General features: G+C 34.7%; 4 protein-coding genes across 8 annotated transcripts in view; 3 read left to right on the forward strand and 1 right to left on the reverse strand.

The window, feature by feature from the left end:
• LOC6642209 (calcium/calmodulin-dependent 3',5'-cyclic nucleotide phosphodiesterase 1) overlaps positions 1-21493 on the reverse strand; it is a 136939-nt gene that overhangs the window by 40998 nt on the left and 74448 nt on the right. For 4 of the 5 annotated variants that reach the window (XM_047010774.1, XM_023175918.2, XM_023175917.2 and 1 more), the window contains exon 1: positions 19891-20420. The exons of the other annotated variant lie outside the window; for it this stretch is intronic. In XM_047010774.1, the coding sequence (XP_046866730.1) occupies positions 19891-20401 (511 nt within the window). In that variant the 5' untranslated portion in view covers positions 20402-20420. Of the gene's footprint in view, positions 1-19890; positions 20421-21493 lie in introns of those variants that run through there. 5 annotated transcript variants of the gene reach the window in all.
• LOC26529512 (maltase 1) lies at positions 3758-5611 on the forward strand. Its single transcript, XM_015178457.3, is given in 3 exon segments — positions 3758-4889; positions 4950-5296; positions 5361-5611. Coding segments are annotated over 3 exon segments (1503 nt in total). The 5' UTR covers positions 3758-3953; the 3' UTR covers positions 5581-5611.
• LOC6642730 (maltase 2) lies at positions 7658-10491 on the forward strand. Its single transcript, XM_002064843.4, has 6 exons — positions 7658-7703; positions 7969-9128; positions 9249-9399; positions 9756-9951; positions 10014-10154; positions 10263-10491. The coding sequence occupies exons 2-6, from the start codon at positions 7986-7988 to the stop codon at positions 10327-10329; spliced, it is 1698 nt and encodes a 565-aa protein (XP_002064879.1). The 5' UTR covers positions 7658-7703; positions 7969-7985; the 3' UTR covers positions 10330-10491.
• Positions 12367-12648, forward strand: LOC26529310. The gene is made up of 2 exons (XM_015178444.2): positions 12367-12431; positions 12487-12648. Exons 1-2 carry the CDS (start codon positions 12427-12429, stop codon positions 12611-12613), a joined length of 132 nt encoding a protein of 43 aa, XP_015033930.1. The 5' UTR covers positions 12367-12426; the 3' UTR covers positions 12614-12648.

Raw genomic sequence — 21493 nt, forward strand, 5'->3', positions numbered from 1 at the left:
AAGCAAGTTATTTCGCTTGCAAAAACTGCGAAAGTGACATGGACGACGAGGGCTTAAAATCGTTCTCATTTATGGCCATTTTCTTTTGGGTTTTTCATTGTTTTTGGCTTTGAAGCCCTTCAAAATAAGTAAACCATTATATCACAACAATTCGTGTGACATTCCTTTCATATTTTCTTATTTTCAGTGAATTTCTTAAGTTGAGTCATAACTGGGCCACTTTTTTTTAAAGTTAAAAAAAGTTATCCAAATTAAATCTCTTCCAAAATTTTTTGAGTAACTCAAATAAACATACATTCTTTGGAAAAAAGTTGCGTTTGGTTAATATTTAAATGTTAAACTTCTTAATTTTTCATTTTCCCGAACTGAAGAAAAAATTTCGAGGTTTTTCAAAACCCGGGTCATAACTGGGCCCTCTCCCCTACATATGTAAGTCTATGAAAATTTGAAAAATTCTAAACAGTCCAAAAAAACTCTTAACTCGGATAATCTATAACTTTGATAAACAATTAAAGAATGAAATTAATTTTTAAAATTTCCCTCAATGTAAAGTAAATTAATTTATAGACTCATACTCCATTTTTATTTAGAAAAAGTTGCCTTATCATAAATTGAACTTTTATTATCCCTTTTGACTAAATATAAGTATATCGATAATAATAAAAATTTATATATCTAGGTATTAATCAGCTTGATGTCTGCTCACATAAACAAAACTGTGTGTAACCCACGTAGTTCATTAGCATAGGGTTGACTGTATCGGTCCAATTCAACGAGTTTTTTTTCTGGATAACAACAATCTCCACAAATGACAACAAAACAGACAACTTTTTCCGTAGTTGTTGTTGTTGTAATCGATTTGTGATAACAAGTATTTGATAAGCGTAAACGTATTGACAACATCAAATAGCAAAATTACCCGCCCCTAAAGCTCATCCTTCCACTTCCGCACACAAACACAAATACACATACATCGACTTCAATAGCAATTTGTTAATGCTTTAAGGGTTCCCGTCATCGTCTTTACACAGAAAAGAAAGCGTAGCATATGTTTAGGCGCGTGTCTTAAATTCGTAACTAATCGGAGTCAGTTTTTGCTTTTCTTTTTTTTTCGTCTCTTTTGGTGTGTGTGTTTTTTAATATGGCAAGCAAATGCTTCCACTTTTGATATGATTAAATATTTACATAATAAAAAATGTAGGCTTTCGGTATTTATTTATTCGTGTTTGGGGAGCCCAAAAACGAGAAAATTGAAAAGTGTTGGTTTTTCTCTCGTTTTCTTTCTTTTGCTTTTTTTTTTCTTTCGTTCTTCTTCTTTTTTATACATATTTGGCAGGCCCTGACACACAAAAGGCTTTTTGCCTCTCACTCTGGCTGAGAAAACGCGGGCAGCAATTCAATCAGCGCCGCGACATGAAAGGTAAAAAACCCCCTTGTTCTGAAACTAAACTGAAACAGACAGGCAATGGAGGTATGGCTGCCGGTATGAAGGGTACAGGGAATGGGGACAGATGGCTAAAAGGGAAAGTTGCTTTTGTCAGACAAGCGGTCGACAGGTCGACAGATTAGCTAAGGGGCAGCTTTAAAAAGTTACACACACACGCACACACTTTTCGGCTTTAAAATTACAGTAGAAATACACACACACACAGTGAAACCCCAGACTTTGATTACATTGAATCAGGACAAAAAAAGAGCAAAAAAAAAAAAGAAGAAAATGTAAAAGGAATTTCAATATGGGAAGCACTTGAACCACGCCCACATTGTCAAACCCTTTTCATGTTGCTTAATAGATTTCGTGGAAATTGTTTGCCAAAAATTACTTATGCCAAGACTTTTGCACATATTTGCATGGAAAAATTTTCCAGTATTATGTTCCCAGTGAAAAGACAGTCAACTTTTATGCACACACATAGGTATAACACGAACACAGGAGCGGACTAGAACAAATTAGTTATTATAGATCCCATATATCCCATATATTCTTAAAATTTCATTCTAGTGGCGTTTGATTTTACAAATTTTCCACTGAATATATACAAAGTAGGATGTATGTATTTATCTACCTATTGCCGACGGTACTCTATGTTAAGCCTCTTTGCCACCCCATAATCCTTTGCGCCTACTCAGCTATAGTAGGTCGCAAAAATGATGCCTCAGCACGTAGATTATGCAAACATTACCTTTAGTTCTTGTTGTTGTTGTACTTTGAAATGTTGCAAAATGTTTTAATTAAGCAGCCAGATGCCAGAACACCTAGCTGACGAGTATCTACATAATGGTTAGAAACCAAAAAGGGGCTGCAGTTTGGACTGCAAAGTTTCAGTTTTTGGGGTCGCCTCGAATTTGGTCATGCAACAAAAGTTCGCGGTTTTTTTTTTTTGGTTTTTTGGTGCAAAATGCAACAAAAACATAACAATGGTGTAATTTGTTGTAGAAAGTTAGTAAAGGTAGACCTAGCTTCGACAGAAGAAACACATAAAGTTAGTCAAGAAATTGAAAGTTTGTTTCAATTTCAATTTCAATTTTAATTCAATTTAAATTTTAATAAAACAATTCTTATGAAATATATGTATGTACATTGAGAAATAAGTTTAGAAATATGCACTTAACAATAATAAATTATTTCCATCTATAATTTGTCAAATGGTCATTATTTATGAGTTTATCAAATGAAATTCACGCAAATAAAATTATTATTACTATTAAATTTGAATTAATCAAAAAATTGATAAATGAAATTATCTTAACATTAAAATAGAAGTATAAAAACAGTTACAATTTTTAAACGGGGTTTGGGAACTGTTTACAAGTGTTTTTCTTTCAGTTTTTATATCAGAATTACAACGTTTGTTCCCTTCCATATATGCAAAGGGTGTGAAAAGGATAACAACAGTTTTCGCCGAATTTCAGGCATTTCATCATGATTATCGAATTACTAGGCAATTAGTATTGTTTTAAGCTAATTTCTATGACTTCAGTTATTTTAAAACGTTTTAAGGCTAATTAAAGATCCTCGTTTAAGTGATGAAATAAAGTTTCTCGTTCTTATACTTTTTTAAGAACTTTCTGCCTATGACTATATTGCTAGAAATTTAAAATTTTATTCCATTTTTCATTTAACATAATTTTAAAGTGTGCTCCAAAAATTAAGTTAGAAACTTTTTCAAATTTTATCATTACATTTAATTTTATTATTCTAAAGACCTTTGATTTCTGCCTTTTTCCAGTTTGCATTCGATTATAATCTAAGTCATAACACGTCATTTAACTTTTGATGAGTTTCCAATTGCTTTTGTTGGTTTTGGGCAAAAAAGAAAAGTGAAAAGTTTCAGCCAACATTGATGTCGGCCATCAGCATAAAAGCCAAATGCTTAACTGGCTTTCAATTTGTTATCGATTTCAATGCTCAATGTCAAGGTTGGCAATAAACTTTCCGCTGCAACAATGAAAACAATAAAAAGTAAAGAAAAGTTCAATGGGATAATTCATCCTACAATAGATTAACTAATACTCCCCCATTAGTCCAATTGTACAAATATTTTGTTAGAGCTAATTGAGTAGAGCAAATAAACAAAACCGGCTTAGAAAAGCCGGCAAAAAAAAAAACGTATAAAAGCCACTTCAAACTTCAAACGAAAGCACAGTAAACTAGTGAAAACATTGTAAGAGTGAAGATGAGAGGAAAAGTTAGCCGAGCCACAACAATGATGTGGTTGAGTGTGGTCATTATGGGACTGGGATTGCTGGTGGAGTCTCGATTGGTTTTCAAGGATCCCGATGAAATAAATAATTGGTGGCAACATGAGGTTTTCTATCAAATCTATCCAAGATCCTTTAAGGACAGCAATGGTGATGGCATCGGAGATCTTCCAGGCATTACCTCGAAACTTGAATATTTTAAGGAGACAGGCATTAAAGCCGTTTGGCTAAGTCCCATCTTTCAATCACCCATGGTTGTTTTTGGCTATGATATATCCAACTATACGAATATACAACCAGAATATGGAACACTTGATGATTTTGATAAACTGATAGCCAAGGCTAATCAGTTGGGTATAAAAGTGATTCTTGATTTTGTGCCCAATCATACCTCAAATCAACATGAATGGTTTAAAAAATCGATAGCCCGTGAGTCTGGCTATGAGGATTTCTATGTTTGGGAAGATGGCACAGAGCTGGAAAATGGCACTCGTGTGCCACCCAATAATTGGAGATCTGTATTCTCCGGCTCTGCCTGGGAGTGGAATGAAGAACGTGGACAATATTATTTGCGTCAGTTTACCTATGCCCAACCTGATCTCAATTATCGTAATCCTGCCGTTGTCCAAGCCATGGATGACATAATGCTGTATTGGCTAAACAAGGGAGTGGCTGGTTTTCGTATCGATGCCATTATCTATATCTATGAGGATCAACAGTTGTGAAATGAACCTTTGAGTGGTACCACTAATGACACCAATTCATATGATTATCTTGATCATATCTATACGAAAAATCAACCAGAATGTTATGCTCTACTTCAACATTGGCGTCAGTTATTGGATAACTATACAGAAAGTCATGGAGGTCCTTTAAGGATTATGATGACAGAGGGCTATGCCGATCTAAAGCTTTTAATGGACTACTATGAAGATGCCCAGGGCAGAGAGGGTCCTGAATTTCCATTCAATTTTGATTTCATAACCGAATTGAATGCCAATTCAACAGCTGCCGATTTTATATTTTATATAGAAAGATGGTTGATCTATATGCCACATGGACATGTGGCCAATTGGGTAATGGGCAATCATGATAATCCAAGAGTGGCCTCTCGTTATGGTGCAAAGACTGTAGATGCCATGAACATACTATTGATGACCTTGCCGGGCATTGCAATTACCTATTATGTAAGTTGCAGAAGAAAACTTATATTTCATATATTGATGTATATTCATTCCCATTTTTAGGGTGAAGAGCTCGGCATGTTGGACTATCGCAATATGAGTTATGCACAAACAGTAGATGAACCTGCCCTTGAAGCTGGCCCTGTTAATTATAAATGGATCTCACGTGATCCTGAACGGACACCCATGCAATGGTCCAATGGTCAAAATGCTGGCTTTTCCACGTCGAATTCTACTTGGTTGCCCGTTAATCCCAATTATCTTGAACTTAATCTTCTGGCCCAACAACAGGCCCGTCGTAGTCATTATAAAGTTTATCAATCTCTTTTGAAACTGCGACAGTTACCCGTACTAAAATATGGCTTCTTTGTGGCTGAGACTATAAATCGTCGAGTATTTGCTTTTAAGCGGTATGATGGACCATCAAAAACTTTTACATTTAGCACATTAACAAATATTTCTCTTACTTTTCAGTGAACTAAAGGGCCAACGCTCTCTACTCACTGTCATCAATGTGGGCAATAGCACAGAGCAAGTGAATTTAAGTGATTTCATTGATCAACCCAATCATCTTATTGCTCTGATTGTTGGTGTCGATTCGCAACATCATGTGGGTGAGCGCATAAACGATGAGGCTTTAAATCTTGATCCCCATGAGGGTATAGTCATTAGCTTGAAGAAGCGATTGTTCTAAAAATATTAATATAACTTTCAAGTAAATCTATTTATAATTTGACAACTACTTTTTAAATATATGAAACATAATTATCTAACAAATTTAGTTTATAATTTATTATATAAAGAGGATAACTTAGGGTTCTAGATTTCTGACGACCTCTTCACGCTGCTTTAATAATACCTTAAATTATTCTTAAAGAGGCTCTACCTGTCGTAAAAACCCAAAGATTAAACCATCTCTTGCAATTGTCTAACTCAATTCAAAGGTCATTGACAAACTTTTCTATTTGAAAATCTATTAGCTCACTTAAAATGTATCTGGTGCAGGCAATCTTTCATTTTCAATTTCCATTTCATTTAACACAAAACAGTACAATAAGTATTTACGCGTTTACGAATGTAAAATAAATAAAAACACAAGCAGTATTTTAATTGAATTGAGAGCACTTGCTTTGTGCCCTTTTTAGCTGCGTTGTAAGTGTTGTAAGTACGTGCCGCACTTTCACTCGTAACTCATAACTGTCAACACGCAGCCAGCCACAGCCGCAATAATTCTCTTCTCTGCTCTCTCTCTCTCTCTCTCTCTTTCTCTCTTTCTCTCTCTATCTCTATGCTCTCTTTGCTCTCTTTGGATAAATTGTCGTTGAATTTAATTAAAATCCCTTTTGGAGATTGCATAAATACGTGTGTATAGTATAATGCGGTTTTTACACCCAGTAACCATAAGAAAGTAGATGGGCATATTAGGGTTTTAATTATGTATGCATTCGACCGAAGGATGCATTTGTTTCTCTAAATTAGTCGTGTCGTTTTGGCCAAAGTTTAAAGTTCATATGAAACTGCGTTACTTTTCATCAACTGGTGGGTAATAGAGTCCTTTTAAATGAAAGTGTTTTTATACCCTTCAAAAAAAGTATTTATAGGTATATACATATGTATATAAATTAGTTTTTATACCCTTCAAAAAAAGTATAATGCATATGATGAAGTATCTATATTCTATATGATCAGACATCAAAGCATTAAGGGCAAGAGAAACGATTTTATGAATTTCAATTTCTAAGTTCCAAGTTGGTTATCAGAGCAGGAATCAGTAGACGGCAAGGAAATCAGTTGACCTAGGGAACCCTTAAGAAAATGTGGAAGGATTTTGAGACTTAATATACTTAACATAAATTCTAGCCAATGAATCCTTGTCTTAAAAAAATTTGCCAGATAATTGTAGAAATACATATTTGAGGAATTTTGGAAAAATGCATAAAAACCCAAAATCTTGCTGTTTTTCATTTTATAAAGTGTTGAAATCTTATATTCTTGGTTAGAAATAGATTGAATAAAACTCATTTGAAAAAAATAATTGCAGGCGATTTGCTTATTTCGTAAAATTATTGACTATTATTTGTGGGAAATTATCAGAAGTTTAATCCTATTTGATTTATTTACAATATATTTTGCTTCCACATATTGAAATATCTTATGAAAGTATACTGAATGAGAAATATAAAAGGTCCTGCTTAATATTTGATCAATATCTGAAGAATGTAACCTGGTAAAAATACATTTTAATGATTTTTGCTGTCTCAAACTGATGACAACATTGTTGTCGGTCATATAATTATATATGTATGCAGAAACATATATAATGTGATTATAGTATGATTATTTATTTAATAATGTAGTAAATTATTTAAATTTATATATTTTTGGCGAATAGGAAAGTGTGTTCAAAAGAGTAAAAAATTAAGAGGAACAATAAATAGAGCTTTTACTGACCGGTAAAGATAAGAACTAACATGAGTATAATAATTGAGTCACCTTTGTAATTAGTTTTCTAAAGAATTTCACTCAAATTTTGCATTCAATTTCATTTGCTTAATATATAAAACTTCTTTTTTTTTATTCTCCCTCATTAAATTTTAGATGATTGCAGGTTATTTAAAAGTCGTTGCAATTTTATATTGAAATTACCATCTATTTTAAGAATTCGTATGTGGATTGAGTCTTTTGTTTGTGTGGATCGCAAGTTCTGCCTGCTCATTTGTTCTGGCAGATCAGCTGAGAATTTGAATGAGCTTTTTAGTCGAACATTGGCAGGCCAGCTGAGAGTAGTGGAAACGATTTGTTATAAACTAATTAAAGGTAAATTATAGATCAGATCAGGCGCAATCATAAAAACAAACAGTCACACGCGTAAACAACACAATTTGCTTTGACATTTAAATTGATAAACATCTCGAATATTAAAAAAATTAACGGGGCTTGAGCAAATTATTATAATTATATGGCGAGTATGGGTTTAAAAGCGTGTAACCTGTTGGATTTTTATTGTAGTGTCGCAACGTAAAGTGTCCAAAAATGATCACAATTCATCGTGTACTTCTTCAACTTCTTTTTGGTTTTATAGTGCTAAAGGATCAAAGCATGTCCTCGCTGATTAAAACGGATACCGAGGATTTCACTGATTGGTGGCAACATACAGTCTTCTATCAGATCTATCCCCGATCCTTTAAGGACAGCAATGGCGATGGCATTGGAGATCTTCAGGGTATAACATCTAAATTGGATTATATTGCTGAGACGGGCATTACTGCCATTTGGTTGAGTCCGATTTTTAAATCACCCATGGTTGATTTTGGCTATGATATATCGGATTATATGCAAATTCAACCCGAATATGGAACAATGAAGAATTTCGATGATCTTGTTGATGCTGCCTATGGGTTGGGCATAAGAGTTATCCTGGATTTTGTACCCAATCACACATCCGATCAACATGATTGGTTTAAGAAATCGGCGGCCAAGGTGAGCGGTTACGAAGACTTTTATGTATGGCATGATGGCAAAGTGGATAAGGCTGGTAAGCGTCAACCACCAAATAATTGGCAATCCGTATTCTATGGCTCTGCCTGGGAATGGCACGAGGGTCGCCAGCAATTCTATTTGCATCAATTTACCAAAGAGCAACCAGATCTCAATTTTCGTAATCCTCTTGTGGTTCGTGCCATGGATGATATTATGTTGTATTGGCTGAATAAGGGTGTTGCCGGTTTTCGTATTGATGCCGTGAATCATTTGTTTGAAAGTGAAAAACTCGAAGATGAACCATTGAGTGGTAAAAGTCAGGATCCTTTATCATATGACTATTCCAAACACATCTATACAAAAGATTTACCTGAAGTCTTGGATATGATTCAACATTGGCGTCGCCTCTTGGATGAGTTCTCTGCAAAAAATCCGAATGGACCCACTCGCATCATGATGACTGAGGCTTATGCCGGCCTTACTCAACTGGCGGATTACTATGAGGATGCCAAAGGGGTTCATGGTTCACATTTGCCATTCAACTTTAATTTTATCACGGATGTGAATGGCGACTCGGATGCGCGTGACTTTGTCTACAATGTGGAGAAATGGTTGATCTACATGCCACGCGGCGGGCATGTGGCCAACTGGGTCATGGGCAATCATGACAATCCGCGTGTCGCATCCCGTTTTGGTCCGGACAGTGTGGATGCCATGAATATGCTGTTGATGACCCTGCCGGGAGTGGCGGTCACCTACAATGTGAGTGAGCTTATAAAAGAACAAATACAGAGAAGAAGGAAGTGTGAAAGCGACAACGAATGATGGGAAATTCGAAAAGTTGTTATCTCTTGGACGTTTGTTTTTTTGTATTGTTCACAGGGTGAAGAGTTGGGCATGGAGGACTATCGGGATATAAGCTGGGCCGATACAGTGGATCCGCCAGCTAAAAATGCTGGTGAGCTCAAATATAAAGAGGTCTCCAGAGATCCAGAGCGTACTCCATTTCAATGGAATAATGAGGCTAATGCAGGTGAGTTAATTGTAATGAGAATAATCAATTTATACAATTATCAACCAGAGTTTTTTAAAGTTGTCCCTGGGAGTTTAACTTAATGATTTTAAGTTAACTCTTTCAGGACCAGTTTTGTCCATAAGAAATAGGAAGGACCCAGATACCTAGGTTCTTGTATTATCAAGATTATGTCATCAAAATACATTTTAGTGTTCCCATTATGTTGCTGAAAGGGGATAATAAACCGAATGCGACTTCTGTATCATTCAACCGAATTAGAAGATCCTGGGAACTAGTTGAGACCGGTGCTTGAAATTGAATTCACTGTATGAACAGTTTTCAGTTCAAAACCTATCTTATTTATTTTTCAAAAGGTTTTTCAACTGCTTCAAAGACTTGGCTACCTGTGCATCCCAACTACACCAAACTGAATGTGGAGGCTCAAAAGGCAGCCGTAAAAAGTCATTATAAGGTCTATCAACAACTTTTACAGTTGCGTAAATCTGCTATTTTACGGCGAGGACGTTTCATTATTGAGCCTTTATCGCGTTTTGTGTTTGCCTTTAAAAGGTGTGATAATAATAATTTATTTACCAAATGGGCCAAATAATATTTTTTCCTTATATTAATAGATGCCTTGAAGATTTTGATTCCATTGTTACTGTTATAAATGTCAGTGATAAAGAGCAATTAGTAAATCTAACAGAATTCATTAACAATGCACGTAAATTAGTTGTGGAAGTGGCTGGCATTAATTCAATTTATGAACCGGGGTAAGTACTTAACACACACACACGCATATAGACACTCAAGTGATCAACTCTGCTTGGAATAATTTCTTTCATTGTCCTATCATTTCCTTTATCTATTCATATATACAGTCAACCACTACCCGCAAGTGCATTGTCTTTGGCACCACATGAAGGTCTTGTCTGCAAGTTGGTCTAATTGAGAGTTCCTAGGAGCCCAATGTAATGAAAAAGTTTCCATTTCTTACTTACTTAATTGCATTTACATCTATTGACATGGCAATGGAAATTCAGAGCACAAAAAACCTAATGACTTTTGTGTGTTTTAATTTGACTTAAATAAATTGAATTCAATTTCGTATGCGGCACAGAGTTTCAATTCCTGGCCACAATGTCGCCTGGCAACGTGCCCATCCGCCGTCCACCGTTGTCCTCCATCCTCCATTCTCATGGAATTTGAAGCCAAATGCTGTTTGTGTTTCATTTTCGGTCATCGTGTATAATTTTTCATGTAGCAACAAAAAAGATTTATGGACCAGTGAGATTTATATATATATTTCTCTCTAAATGCCCCTATTGCCACTGATTGTGAGGCGGAGGAGAGAGGTCAAGAGGTTCAGACACAAAGTTCCTTTTTAAAGTTTTAAATGTCATTTAATATGAGAAGTTCAAGTTGTTCAATAAATTTGTTTAGCAAAACTTTTCCTCTTGATTGCATAAGAAGACAATAAGTCAGGCAAACGACTTGCAAATGTGATATAACAAAATGAAAGTTTTATGATTTCAAAAACTTGACAGATAAACTTTTAACTATGACACATTAAGTTGCACAAGCAATATAAATATGAAATACTCAATCATTTGGATTTGTTATTTAAGAATTTAAAGGAAAATACTTAAAGAAGCAAAGTAATAAATAACATGCAATAACTATGGCAATCATTTTGATGTTTCTTGAGTAACCAAAATTAAAATAATTGCATTTTATTAACAATCAAATTGAAGAAATTATTCTTCTGATGAGAACTTTTAACACTTTGAATTATTATGGTCTTCAGTGGCGGATTTGGAAATAAGTTCAAATTGCCCCATATAGATAGTAAAAGAAAGAAAGTCTTGCATCTAACAAATTATACCAGTTTCAAACATTTAATTAATATTTATAATTTCACCAACGACATGGAACGTAGAAAGGTTTTAATGTCCACCCAAAACATATTTTAATGCGCTCATAGCATACTTTAAGGTGCAAATCTCATTCCTAGTTCCGCCTTTGATAGGCAACTTTAATGCATGGGGGAAAAGGAAGATTCTAAAGAATTTCTCAGGAAACTCAGAATTTTCTGCAAACTAAATTTCTTACTTAGGCAGAATTCCGGACTACAACTAACTAGTTAAGATATGTGCGACGTTCGAACTTTCACGGTTTAGCAAGAGCAAGCATATATTCCGGACTACAACTAACTAGTTAAGATGTGTGCGTGGTTCGAACTTTTTTGGTTAAGAAGAGCAAACATATATTTGATTGCCTCTTTTTTAGGTTGTTTCAATTTGCTGACTGTTTGAAAGTTTTGCAAAGAAAACTTGAACCAAGGAACTTACAAAGAAATTGTTGAAAATTGCATAAGTCTAATAATTTAAACGTTTTTAGTTTTTAGTTCTGCAATGTCAAAATAATTTTAGTTGCAGCATTAAATTCAACGATTTAACGATTTCTTTTGAAATATTTTCCTTGATAAAATCACCAAAAATTACAAAAGTTTTCTTTTTACATTTTGTCTAGTCTCAACAAATCCTTTTGTAACTTTGTTTTAACTTTACAGCAAAAGTTATTTAAATTGATTAAAAATTCACTTTGCAACTAGATGAAAATTATAAACCGACAAATTGCAGACAAAAATACATACTTATGTGTATGTATATGTATGCATGTATAAAAGAGCATAATAAATCATTATTACGACCAAAGGAACAAAGTATAGACAGAATTGTTTGAAACTGTCAGAAACAATTTAAGCGCATTTGGTAGTTTCTTATTGCTTAAGCTTTAAGGAACAATTCATTGCTTATACGCCTCGTTAAACATCGAGTGAAATCTATTTTTTCATTAACTAGCAGCTTAAAGTTACTCCTTTCTACCCGCTGTGTTTAATTTTGCCACTGAACTGAAGGTAAAGTTTTATATTTAATATTATAAACTCTATCTGAATAACTTAGTGACAGCTTCTTGGCGCACACAATTCAACTTAATCTATCGGCGGGAGGTGGCATTATATTAAGCCAACAACGCTCAGTGATGAGGTAAGTGGAAATGTCTCAAAACATAACGCTGTTAGTCTATGGTTTTATCTTTTAGCCAGGAACGTCGTGCTTTGATTAAACAGATCATCAAATCGGCCAATGTGGTTTTAGTGGGTCTGCTAATGTACAATTTGTGGCGACACAAATGGACCAAAGTGAATTTCCATCAGCAGCATTTTTGATAGATTTTATGCTTTGCTCTTTCGCTTTTTTGTAGGTACGCATTGATTGATTGATTAATTAATAAAACGTATAACCACGGCAGGCTCAAATGTCATTAACAGTTGGCGCTCGGAGCAATTTCATTTTGGTATGTATATATTGTGTGTGTGTGTGTGTGTGTGTATGTGTGTGGTCCATGGGATTTGCAAATTAAATTTCCGCTTCTCGTTCGGGCTGAAAATCGAGCACCACCCACGGATTGAGGTTCAATGTGGCATAGCCGCTAAGAGTGATTGAGATATATTAAGCAGGAAGAAACATTTCAATTCCCAGCCACTTGATAAACTTAAAGTTTTGTAATGACTTTAAAGAGTAAAGTAAGGATGATTTTCTTTTTTTGTATTTTCTGACAGTATTAAAGTGCACTTTATTTTACAGCAAATAAATGAGCCTCTATCGCACTTACTTATCCACAACATTTGTCCTTATAAATCCTTGCATTATAAAGCAAATGCAAGTTGCGTCAATTCAATGCAGTTTTAACGCCCATCACCAACTTGATAAATTATCCTGATGAACTTAAAGTGCAAAGAAACGATTAGAGAGGATAAGAGGATGTTGAGAATTGAGAGATGGAGGAAGGGAGAGAGCAATAGAGAGAGAGATAGAGAGTGGAAGAATTTAGCAAAGCGTGCTAAAAGTGTCAACAATCATTTTTATTCAATTTGTTGCCATGGAACTTTATAAGGATACCCTCAGATTTTCTTCTTACTTACATACATAGTTTCATGCATTTGTGCTACTGTTTGTTCCATTGATTGGCAATGTTGGTAGTAAAAGGAATCGGATATGCCAATAAAATTACGCTAAAGTGCTTGCAAATTAACCGGGGCGCAAACATACAAAAAGCCAACATGAATCTCTTTGTACTACTCTGACTGACTGAGTGAGTAAGTGAGTAAGTGACTGACTGATTGCGGCAGCAGTTGCCAAAGACACACACAACATTCTAGTAAGTAGAATAATAAGCAAAATGAGGGTCCTTTTGGTATAACGAATATCTTATTCACTAACTCACTTTAACTTCTTTTGGTTAGAAGGAGTAAGTAATTGAAAATAAGTTAATCTTATTTAAAGAGTTCTTTTAATACATTTATAACTGTTATTTAAATGGTGTCTTTTTGGGTTTCAGCATGTCTGAATTTAAAACGAATTACATCCAGGATACTGTCAAACTGATTTGATTCTGCGAAATTAGAGATTCAAAAGTCAATAATTAAAGTTTTTAACTAAATTTCCTTCCTTAAAAATTCCTTAAAATTCCTTGGAGATACCAACTAAGAGATCTATCCAAGGTTACTCTAAATTATGTTTCTATTTAGAAGCATTTCAAACTAAGGTTTTCTAAAATTGAAATCATGTGAAAGCATATTATTTTTAAAGATTGATCAATGATTGATTGGTACAGGATTTTAAATAAAATCATCGTCGAAATCTATGAAGTTTCTTAAACTGAATCTGTTTCAATATTGAATAGAATTATTAAATTGGTAAACATTTATTTTAAAAAGTTTTCTTTTCTCGTTAAAATAAAAATAACCCCTTAGTAACTTAAACTTAGTGGACTTTTCGACTGCCTTTTAGTAAGACTGCATAATTTATTCTAACACTTGTCTAAAGAGACTACATATTTGCCTAAATTATAGTTAAGGATCTTAATCTCATGTGCCTGAGTATAATTGGAATGTCTGTCACTAATGGTAATTTGAGCAATATACGAAATTGAACTGTTTGTTAATTTAGGTTTTCAGAGCATTCAGGTTAAGCATATGAGCCAAATTCGGTACTCTGGTTTCTGGGTCTAAGTTTTATCGATCCACAGAATGTAAATATAAAAGTACTAAAAGAAAATGTTTATTAAACACTCAACTCTTTCAACAGTTTAAATCTCCATAAGTATTGACATCACAGTTTGAAAATCACATTCAATACAAGTCAGCTTACTGATTTAGGGGGGGAAAAGATTTAAGGTTCACCTGATACCAGAAACGCATCTCATTGTCGCCGCATTGTCTGGACGGGCAATGTTCGTTTGACATTTGAGTAGCAGAAGCAAAGGCACTAACAAGGACAACTGAAATGCCTGTGTGAAGACTTTAGTGTCTCTTGTGGGTAGGCGACAGTCCATGTATTGGTGTGTGTGTGTTGGGGAAAAATCTCGGGCAAACATTTTAGGCAGACACAAGAGCCTGAAGGCTGCTGCTGGTAGTACACCTTAATGTCGGAACAACAAACAAATAACAGCATTTTGCCCCCTTTCAAAACCCTTTCTTGTTTGCACTAACATCTCTTTGTATGTGTGTGTGTGAGAGTGTTTAAGTGTGGATGTTTGTGGTGCGCGTGTATTTCTGTTTCTGGCAGCCGCCATTTTTGGCCGTTGGCTTCATAAATTGCGCATACAGTTGGCGCCACTTTTAACTGTTTTTAATTAAAAATAAAGGCAAAAAATGTATAAAAAAATTCTCCGCATTGGTAATCAGTTGAATATGTGTGAGTGTTCGTTTGTGTGTGTAAGTGTGCCCCAAAGGGCATTCGAAAATTGATTTTAAGCCTTTTACATTACAATACATATTCACAGTTCTTTTTTTATTGTCTCTGCTGCTGCTGACACTTGAAAGAAGTTGCCTCTGAAATTGATTGCCAATTGGGGATCGACAATAAAAACAAAAAAAAAAAAACTTTCTGACTGAGTTCTCATTTTTTTTTTTTCGTTCTTGCTTGCTTGCATATATTATCCCTTAAAGTATGCTTTAGTAAATTCAATGACAACTTTTCTACTCTTCAAACAAATGGCAGCAATAAAAGTCAACCCATGCCCACATACGAACAACTGCTCCTAGTCGTATGCATTGGAAATTTTTCTGCGTTTAGTCAATGAATGGAATTTATGCAAATTTATGAAAATTCTCCTTTTTACGTCTATTTTCGTTTTCTCAATTGTCGCAAAAGGCCAAACAAAAAAAGAAAACGAGGACAAGGCATGTGAATTATGCGGTCGGTCTCTTTACCATTTTTATTTAATTGTGTGCCTGAAAATATGCAAGAGAAATTTATGATTGGATGACACAGCGAGTTGATGTCGAAACATTGGTAAACCGCTGAATTTCATGAAAATGGCAAAGCTAAATTAAAATTCTTTAAGAATTTAAAAAGCTTAACCACTTGATAGAATCCCGAAATTGACCTCAAGCATATGAAATAATCAAAAGTTGTTAAGAATTGACATTTAAAAAAGAGAAACATTAGGATTAAGATTAATTTGTTGATATTTAACCCTTTGGTTAGAACAAGCCATGAGTTCAGTCTCACCTAGAACTCTTGACACTTAAGCTGCTTAATAATAGTTAAAATATAAATAATAAATAGAATAAACCTTGAAATTTTGGCTTTAAACTATAGTAAAGAAAAATATTAAATTATGTTTTAGTAAAGCTTTCTTCTAACATATTTCAAATATCCGATCTATATTCATGTTGGATTAATCTTCCTATTTATTTTCTTAGTAAAACTGTTTTTAATAGGCAAATAGATAAAATAAGGTAAGATCTTCAAATCTCACATTATAAATATCTGTCATAAAATCTGGAGTTTCGTTTTCGATTTTACAAGTTCGATTTTGCAATCTATATTGAGTTAAAAGTGAATATATTTTGCTGTAAATGCTTTAAACTCAAGGTCATATATTGTGCACAGATAATTTTCTAGTCCGTCCCACTTTAGGCGCCTTACATTCTCCGTTACGTTTTTGTGTGTGAGTGTGTGTGTGTTATTTGGCTCATTGGCTCAGTCACGTAGGGGCCACAAATCGTGAGGCGATTTTCTAGACAAAAGCCAGCTAGTCAAGTTAAGCCATTGCCATGCCACGCCCAGACGACTACAAACGCCCACATTTGCTATGTATATTTGGCACAACGGCACAATACACAATGTGTACGACAACGACTCCTGTTCTAAAGGTTTTTGTGTTCTGTGTTCTGTATTCTGTCCCCTGTCCTTTTGCGTTTTCAATTTATGGGCATTGCAATATTCCTAGCAGTCCTTCTCATTCTCCTTCTCATTTTGTTTTTTTTTTTTTTGCAAATATCCGTAGCATATCCTGTGGCGACAGCGCCGGCAAACACAATGCAATAAATAGCCAAGTGTTTTGTTGGGGTAAAGAGCAGACTGCTTATGCTTATGGTTGAGTGTATCTGTGTCTCTGTGTGTGTGTGTTTGTGCTTTGGTGGGTGTGTAGATGTGTCCTTCAATTGACATATTACACTTGTCGTCTTTTGGCCTGGGCTGTCTTTGCCGACCGCGGACCGCCTTTGACTAGTTATGGCTGTCGATTTGTTTGCCCACCAGACTGAATCCCGTTGAAGTTTGCCGCTTCGTTTGGCTCAAGTCAGTAGCAGAACAACAGTTGATCGACCGAACGACCGAGCGACCCACCGACAAGTTGAACTTATTGACAGAACTGGCTAATTGATGTACATGGCAACATCTGCTCTTGGCCGCAGCTGTTTGAGCACCCAAAGCTAAGAACCCCACAACAACAGCAACCAACAAAAAAAGGGTTAAATAGCCCCAGTTTATGTATGCGGTTCAATGAATTTTTCATAGGCCTTAACTAATTTATTTATACGAAATTTAAATACATTTCATTCATTTTGGTAAATTAATTTTTTTTAATTGGTTTTTATGTTGCCCACAATATAAAATTTAGTTTAGTTTTTTTTTGGGTTTATATTTGCCACAAAACTAAATCTAAATTGCGTAGTGATTTGTCATTGTTATTACTAATAACTCATGCATTCCATGCTATTGCAGTTATTTTTTCCATAAATCCAATTCATTCATTTTTATCGCAAATGAACATTCATCTCCCTCAGTCTGTCTCTCTCTCTCTCTTCCTCTTACTTATGGGAACATTTTTGTGGTATGGTTGGCCAGTTTATTAGTCCTAAACCAAACACAACTTGTCCAGCAGCAACAACCTTAACCACAATCATGTAAACTATGCCCAAAACGAAGCTCACTCTCTTTCGGCCGAAACCAAAAAGTTCCTGTTTAGAATAACAATGACAGCAGGACATGGGCGTAGTTAAGTTAACTGAAACTTGACTTGGGATTATATACTGACAACTTATCAAAATGTGCTCTTAATTCTAGACATTTTTCTGAATTATTAACTGTAGTTGTTAATTTTATGGTCACATGTAATTGAAAAAGTCAAATTTTGCTTCTTAATCCTGTCGACGTCCATGTCAGGAAGAGACTTTGTTGGCTGTGTTTAAGTGCTGGCTACCTTCTGCCAACTGCCTTATCTTGGTTGAGTGGCCTGTTCTCATTTAAGGTATTTTCCTAAAAATGCTAAGCAATTTGCTGTTCGTTTCCAAAAAGGCAAAAAAAAAAAGCAAGAGAGGGAAAACGTAAAAGAGGAAAGTATACAGGCAAACACCAGATAACTCAGACCATATGCAAGAATCATAAAAAAGTTTCTCATAAATTTCTACCGACAACAACAAATCCTAAATGAATTGTTGGCCATTCGGCCAAAAACGAGAGAGAGAGAAAGAGAAAAAGGATAACTTTTATAATGGGCAACCGGTTACAACCCGTATACAACGCACCCATCTTCATCTTACTCGTTGGAAATTCAATTTCATTTTCAATTTAATGCTGCAATGGAGAACTGAAAAGCTCTCACCACTCACCAAAGTGCCAGTATACCTATGTACTATATCCATATATACTTGGGGGACTTGACTCAGTAAGCAGCAGATGGAAAATTGCTCTTCAATCTGACTTTCTGTTGCCATTTGAATGGACTTACCTGCAATGAAATGATAGAAAAATATTTAGATATAAGTACAATACATATAAAGCATGGGCTACATGGTATGGCAAAATGAGAATGACAATAAAATTAAAAATTAAAATCTGCTGCTGAAGCTGATTGGCGACGTTCACGTTCATCCCATTCATTGTAGCCCATTATTGCTGCAGAAAATTCATTTAGGGCCAAAGTTCACTTCATTTTTTGAACAAAAGCCCAAGCTAGTCAAGGTGACTCCTTTGCCTTGGCTTTTTCTTTCGATCTGTGTTACCGTGGTTTAAAGTATGTTTAAAAAGTGTAAATAAATGCATGCAAGAAGCAAATGTTATTCAAAAGTTGTTCCCAAGCTTAAATGTGACCGAACAAACTTATTTAAAAATTTATAAATAACTTTGTACTTCTAAATAAAACAATTTATAATAATAATTTAAGTTTTTCTTGTAGTCCCCAAAAGTATGCTAAGAACAACAGTACTCAGTGTAAATAGAGTGAAATTGTATTGAAATTATATTGACGTTTTGGTTTATACAAAGGTTATTAACTTTTTAAAAATTTGTCTAACTCAATATATACATCAAATGTGCAATTGAAACTGAATTGAGAAATAGATCGCCAATATGATTTAGTATTGTAAGATGGCATCATGAGTTAATTTATGGTTTTGAAAAACCATTCTTTTCCATTCATACAAATGATTGCTTTGAGGATTTGGTATTGTGGCTAAGTATTTATTCTAAAAAAAGCATTTTTCTCTTTAAGGGATACCTATATTTCATTAAATATTTAGATTTCTTAGTTTTGTTGAACCTTTAAAATCTTTGAGATCTTGAACCTATCTGGAACAGTGTTCTTAAAAGTTTTATTGATTTTAAAATATATTTGAATGTCTTATCCTTTTTTGGAATCAGTTGGAAGACCTTTTAATTTAAATATCTTATTTGTGCATTAACTTGTAAACACATCAGTTCTATATTCAAACACTTAAAATTTAAGGGTTTGGTATTCATTTTTAATACAAATCTAAATAATAATTATAATATTCGAATCCCTTTTACATATATAGCGAAGAATATGTGCATCGACATCAAAAGTATTCCAAAAGCATTTTCAATATAATATTACTAACTTCAGATGGACAACTTTCGTACTAAGCGTACAAATAAGCTTGACATTATATGCGTTCGAATGATCGATCTAACTTTAACATATAAATAATAACAGAAGTTTAGACTACAAATTTAGTAAATATAAATGAAGTTTTTGTTACGGCCTTAGACCACTGTACGTTGGAGGGATTGTGTATTAGTTTACTTAGTTCTTTTGTTTGTACGTGCTTCAAGCGGTTTATGTCTCTACCATTTTGCCAGTCAAAATGCTTCTCTTTCGCTTTCTATTGGATCCAATCGCATAGCAACTTACCTATAACGTAGGAGTACCCGTCCAGCGTTAAGACGCATTTGCGGGTGGTGGTGCCCATCAAAACGCTACTAAGACCAGCGCTGCTCCCAGCACCACCACCGCCCCCTGCAACGCTAGACGGGTACCTGGAGGACGTGCTTAGCCGTCCGGCTGAAGCTTTGTTGGAATAACCGACACCAGGAGCAATATTTGCACTGGGACTGCTTGCCATTGTCGTTGCCGTTGTTGTCGATGCCGTCTCACAGGTATTCAAACTTTCGCGACGTGGCGGTGCCGCTAGGCCTGAAAATTCATCATTTCGATGGCTTGACGAACTGATGCCATCACTGGAATGATCACGTTGTGGTTCACAGCCGACCACCGGTGGTTGGCGTAAGCGTGGACGAGGAGAACGCGTTGCGGAGGAGGTCGTGGAAGTCGATGATGAATCGCCTCTATCTTCTTGGCTAATGTTCAATGTCTGTGGCTTATCGCGACGCGTGGGCGGCGACTCATCCAAAGTGTCGCCCATTTTGATTAAAATTTATTTTGCTTAAATTTTACAATAAATTCGGTTTTTGCTTTAGAATAAAATAAGTTTTTTTTTTTCTTTGACAATTTATTAAAACATTTTGAACCCGAACCGTTTCGCGAGTGGGATATTTTTGCCTGTTTGTCGATTTTGCGCCAGTTTTGAATTGAAATTTGCACTTTAATTCACTTTGTTGAACATTTTATTTTAATTTCTTTTTTACTTTGGAGTAGACTTGTAATTGGCAAAAACATAGAACATTTAATTAAAACCAAACATTCAAATGAAAATGAAAATGTAATGAAACGTATGGAAAGCGCTTTCCACAGCACTTCTTTTATTCTCTTTCTCTTTAGCTTTTGTGATGGAAAACAATATTACTCATACGCAGCGTTAGACCAACTCTTTGAATTGATATATATGTACAGATATGTATGTACATAGATATATATATGTAAATGTATGTACATATGCATGTCTAGCTCTAATTGCAGTTTTTCTATTGCCTTTTGTGATGAATTTTTGTCACTGACCAACTGAGTGACTGAATGATGGACAAATTGACAGACACACTGACTGGCTCTGACATTGTTGGACGTTATTTGATTCTGATTTTTATCGTTGCAAAATATTGACATGGCCATGTCGTTAGTATTGTTAGATTGGTCACTTTGTCATTCAGCATTGATTTTTTTGTTTTTTCTCTCTTTTATTCGCTTTTTGCATATATGTCATAATGTCAAAATCCATCAATGCCAAACGTTTTATATTGTTGCGGTTTTTGTTAAGCACTAACAAAAGAGTATTATAATTCTGTTAAGAAGTTTGTGTATCAATGCTTTTATTTTACTGCTTAAATAAGATAAATAAGCATTCTGAAAAACAACTGAATCGATGGACTTATAATATAACTGACATGGAAACAACTGTATTTATATTATGCGACTTTATTACAGTGTATCGCGTCTTCGCCCCTGTTAAATTTGGCTCGACCTTCCGGTTTATTATTATTGTTATTACTCGTATATATTTCTGTCAAATATGTTTCTTTTTTTTGTGGGGGGGAAACAATTTTCAATAATTTTTATTTGT

Source organism: Drosophila willistoni (assembly GCF_018902025.1).
Source record: "Drosophila willistoni isolate 14030-0811.24 chromosome 2R unlocalized genomic scaffold, UCI_dwil_1.1 Seg167, whole genome shotgun sequence".
In the NCBI taxonomy this organism is placed as follows: Eukaryota; Metazoa; Arthropoda; class Insecta; order Diptera; family Drosophilidae; genus Drosophila; species Drosophila willistoni.

Bases quoted from the DNA above. Each gene is read 5' to 3' on its own strand.
- LOC6642730 (XM_002064843.4), top strand. From the start codon at position 7,986: ATGTCCTCGCTGATTAAAACGGATACCGAGGATTTCACTGATTGGTGG. The intron at 9,129-9,248 runs GTGAGTGAGCTT...TATTGTTCACAG, and splicing joins GAGTGGCGGTCACCTACAAT to GGTGAAGAGTTGGGCATGGA. The intron at 10,155-10,262 runs GTAAGTACTTAA...TCATATATACAG, and splicing joins AATTCAATTTATGAACCGGG to TCAACCACTACCCGCAAGTG.